The sequence below is a fragment of the Dermacentor silvarum genome, chromosome 10, assembly GCF_013339745.2.
Source record: "Dermacentor silvarum isolate Dsil-2018 chromosome 10, BIME_Dsil_1.4, whole genome shotgun sequence".
Classification (NCBI taxonomy): Eukaryota; Metazoa; Arthropoda; class Arachnida; order Ixodida; family Ixodidae; genus Dermacentor; species Dermacentor silvarum.
The window spans coordinates 61,420,987-61,424,834 of record NC_051163.1 but is presented as its reverse complement, the minus strand read 5'-3'; the positions used below and the strand labels follow the sequence as shown (position 1 = coordinate 61,424,834).

General features: G+C 50.7%; 1 protein-coding gene across 1 annotated transcript; it reads left to right on the top strand.

Annotated features, from left to right (window-relative positions):
• Positions 1 to 1,577: 1,577 nt before the first annotated feature.
• LOC119431587 (tigger transposable element-derived protein 4-like) lies at positions 1,578 to 3,155 on the top strand. The gene is made up of 2 exons (XM_049657925.1): positions 1,578 to 1,804; positions 2,561 to 3,155. The coding sequence occupies exons 1-2, from the start codon at positions 1,578 to 1,580 to the stop codon at positions 3,153 to 3,155; spliced, it is 822 nt and encodes a 273-aa protein (XP_049513882.1).
• Positions 3,156 to 3,848: the final 693 nt, after the last annotated feature.

Sequence of the window (3,848 nt, the reverse complement as noted above, 5' to 3'; positions counted from 1 at the left end):
TGAAATTACTCGTAAGATAAGAATTGAGCAAAGAAAACAGGAACACACAATTGAGACAGGGCACAATGGTACATGCCAAATTTCTTGTCTTTCGCACAAGTTTAGCAACACAGTTTTGGTGGAGTTCACATTTGACATAACTGTGCCTCCTAGTTCAAATCTCTAGTAACAACTTTTTATTTATTAATACAACCAGACTACCATGATACACAGTTTTAATACAGACAAAAATATTGTGCCAGCTTGAATGTTCTCGAACAGTTCACAAGCAGAAATGCATATGTAAGCAGAGTTGGTTCTCGAGCTCTATATGTCCAGCGTCAGGCTTGTGGTTGAGCATCAGCAAACCCCATAACACTGGTCAGCATTTGCACACCAAGGCAACAACTTAAGAAAGTGAGCACCGCATCTTTTCGGAAGCCATCCGTGATATCTGGCGATGTCATGTCTGGAAACCGAGTAGAGCTGTATTGTTGTATTGAAATGGTCTTGTTGGTGTTGCGTCTGGCGGGAATTGGCTGCCGAGATGTCCAGACATGCGGACTGGTAAATAAGTTGTGCGTGGGCATTCGTGAGACATGTCTTGCATGAATTGATGACAGTATGACATCTCGTGCAGATTTACTGAAGATTGCACAAAGGTTCTCATCACGTAACATATCACAGCTTTTGGGCCGGAACTGCAAGTTACGCAGTACTGTGAGATTAGCACTGCACTGTGGCTATTCTATTATTGGCTTGAAAGTAAATACATATACAGTCGCCAACCGATATTCCGGACCGTTCGAGAATCAAAATATTGTCCGAAAAACTCGTTCACCCAAAAAAGTAAAATTTATTAGCCTTAGAGTGGCATAAAAAATGTCTAATAATGCCCTGGCACATACTGCGCTTGGAGACGATCAGATTCTCTTGGATTTGCACAAGACTGACGTCTTCTCCGTACAAACCTCGTTAATACGTACCCGCTTAATGTGTAAGTCCGGTTTAAACGTAGTCGCGAAGATTCCCCCACCCGGTCCCCATTGAACCCCATGTATTGGCTGACCGCTTAAGCCGTAGTCGCTTGTTGCATTACATACGGTTAGTACGTACCATTTTCTTTGTTTTTATATGTTCACGGGCAGAAAATCGCCAAAATTTCAGTGGCGACGACAGGAGTTGCCGATCGAAGCGCGCAAGAGCATGGCCTTCGAGATTGGTAAACTACAATTGTCAGCGTAGTGACGTCACAACATGGCCACGTCGACGTATTTTTTGTTCGTACGGTTGTTGCCGATCAAAGGGCGCAAAAGCGTGGCCTTCGAGATTAGCTTCTGGTAGCCCGCAGGAGCTGAGGGTAGGGGAATTCGCTGTCACTTTGGAATCCAATCCAAGCATCGTAACGGCTCAAACGCCACGTTTCTTTATTCTTTTCTTTCATTCTCCCGTGTCCACCAGTGCTAACGGCAGTGGTAATGTGTTTTTGCGTAGTGTTGTGTGCTCTTACAACGTTCTTTTGCGCGGCGTTTCCTTCTTTTTTTTTTGCATTGTTTGGTGCGCGTATTGTGCGATTTAATTTGCACATGAAGACTGTTATGCCGTATCACGTTTTGAGTGTAAAGGAAAAACTGGAAATCATTCTCACCATTGAAAATGGAGCGAAGAAATCTGCGGTAGCCCGTGAGAAGAACTTGCCTCTGACGACTGTGTGCGGAATATGGAACGCTCGCGAAAAGTTGCGGGGCGGCTCAGGCAGCAATCTGAAGAGGTGCCGCATCAGAGACTCTGCTTTTCCCGAAGTAGAAAAGGCCCTGCTGCTTTGGTTGAAGAAGGCGCGTAGCATGAACCTGCCAGTCAGTGGACCCCTTCTGGCTGAGAAAGCGCTAACTTTCGCAGCTCAGCTGAATTCACGGAGGAAGATTATTTAGGAGTAGAAACTCCCGTCAGCGCGGGCGCTCGCGTGCGACCAGATAACGTCACATTATTATGCGCCGACGGGGGCGCATGCAGTGGCGGCGCCTTGCGGCACGTCATGCAAGCAGCAGCGAAAAAAAAAAAGAGCAGCAGCCCGGCGGATCGGTGGTGCCGCTCGGGCGCGTTCTCTTCGGCGGCGCCCGCGTCTCCCGCGCTCAAAGTAGACGACACAGGCGTTCGGCGTTCGCTTCAGCGTGCACGCCGTAGCGTTGTTTTTGTGGGCCTTTAAGTCAAACAGTAACTGTTCTTGTCGGTGTCTGTTCGAGGGCCGTAATACTAACAGCGCTGATACGTGCAGTGTACCCTTGTTCGGAAATTTCTAGCCTAAGATGGAATGCAGGTGGAATGCGTGAGTGCCCTCAGTAGAAGTTGTGAGGCGCGCGCCCAAACGGGAGCAACGCGCGCGGCCGCGAACGAGAGAAACACATGTGACCGGTTGCCTTGGCAACCAAGACGGCGGTAATTTCTTTCTCAGTCGCCAGGTGCCGCCAGCATGATAGTGGCTCCGCGGGCTTGTGACATTATCTGGTCGCCGCAACTGGCGGAGTTTCCACTCCTAAAGGTTTCTTGCTCCGTGGCTGAATTGCACCGGTTTTGCCTGCAGCAACGGCTGGTTGTCGAGATTTAAAGCTCGCTACAGCATAGTGGGGAAAGCTGTTTGCGGTGAGGCTGCTGCAGCGGACAAAGAATGCGCTGATGAGTGGCAGCACAACGAATTGCAGGAAGCCTTGGCAGCCTACGATGCCGCCGACATTTTCAATTTTGATGAGTCGGCACTTTTCTACTGCCTGCTTCCGGACAGGACATTGGCATTTAAGAATGAAAAGTGCACCGGCGGGAAACATGCCAAAAATCGGGTATCGGTCGCTTTCGGCGTCAACATGACCGGTAGTGAGAAGCTGCCACTGATGGTGATCGGCAGGTACGGAAAACCGCGTTGCTTCAAAGGCGCCCGTTTGCCATCCGATGTCATTTACAAGCACAACAAAAAGGCGTGGATGACTGCTCAGCTGTTCGAGGAGTATGTGCGCCAGCTGGACCGCCGTTTTGCTGCCAAGAAAAGGAATGTCCTGATCGTTCTCGACAATGCGTCGGCGCATGTCGATTTGGACAACCTGACGGCAATTAAGCTGCTCTTTTGCCCCCGAACACGACAGCGCTCGCCCAGCCCCTCGATCAGGGCATCATCCGCTCAGTGAAGCAGACGTACCGCAAAAATCTGCTACGGAGGATGTTGCTCGTTATGGATAGCGGCAAAACGTACACCATAGACCTACTGGGCGCTGTACACCTACTCGCACACTCATGGAGGGAGGTCCAGCCGGCAACAATACAGAATTGTTTCGCGCGAGCGCAATTCAAAATACTTGAAGGCGACGACGACGCGGACGGTGAAGACGCCGAGGACTGCGAGAACCTTTTGGTTGAAGTGCTCGAGCGGCAAGGTGCAGCAGATGAGGAGGTGAACTTCGGCACCTTCCGAGATGTCGACGGCGACGTGACCACCTCCCCGGACTTTTCAGACAGCGACATTGTTGCTGCCGTCGCACCTCGTCCAGCTTCAAGCGAAAGTGAGGAGGACAGCGATGTCGAAGTGGACGACGGCCCTTCACTATCCGACGCGGCGCGTGCTGTGGCAGTGATGAGAGCGTTCGCAGAGAAGCAAGGCCTAATGGACAAACTGGCTGCTGGACTTGCTGACTTCGAAGATGCCGTCGTCGCGGCGAGGCCACCACGGCGGCAAGTGAAAATAACTGACTTTTTGCTGCCTGCCAGTGAATAAAGCTAGCGTGCCTGTGTGTGCGTGAGAGTGTGTTTGTGGGGATCGTGGCGTTCTTTTCTGGCTGGTAAGTAGCCGCTAAACCGGCACTGACGGTTAATTCGTACATCGC

Coding starts and splice junctions, on each gene's coding strand:
- LOC119431587 (XM_049657925.1), top strand. CDS start 1,578: ATGCCGTATCACGTTTTGAGTGTAAAGGAAAAACTGGAAATCATTCTC. Junction 1,805..2,560: donor GAAAAGGCCCTGCTGCTTTG/GTTGAAGAAGGC, acceptor TTTTGCCTGCAG/CAACGGCTGGTTGTCGAGAT.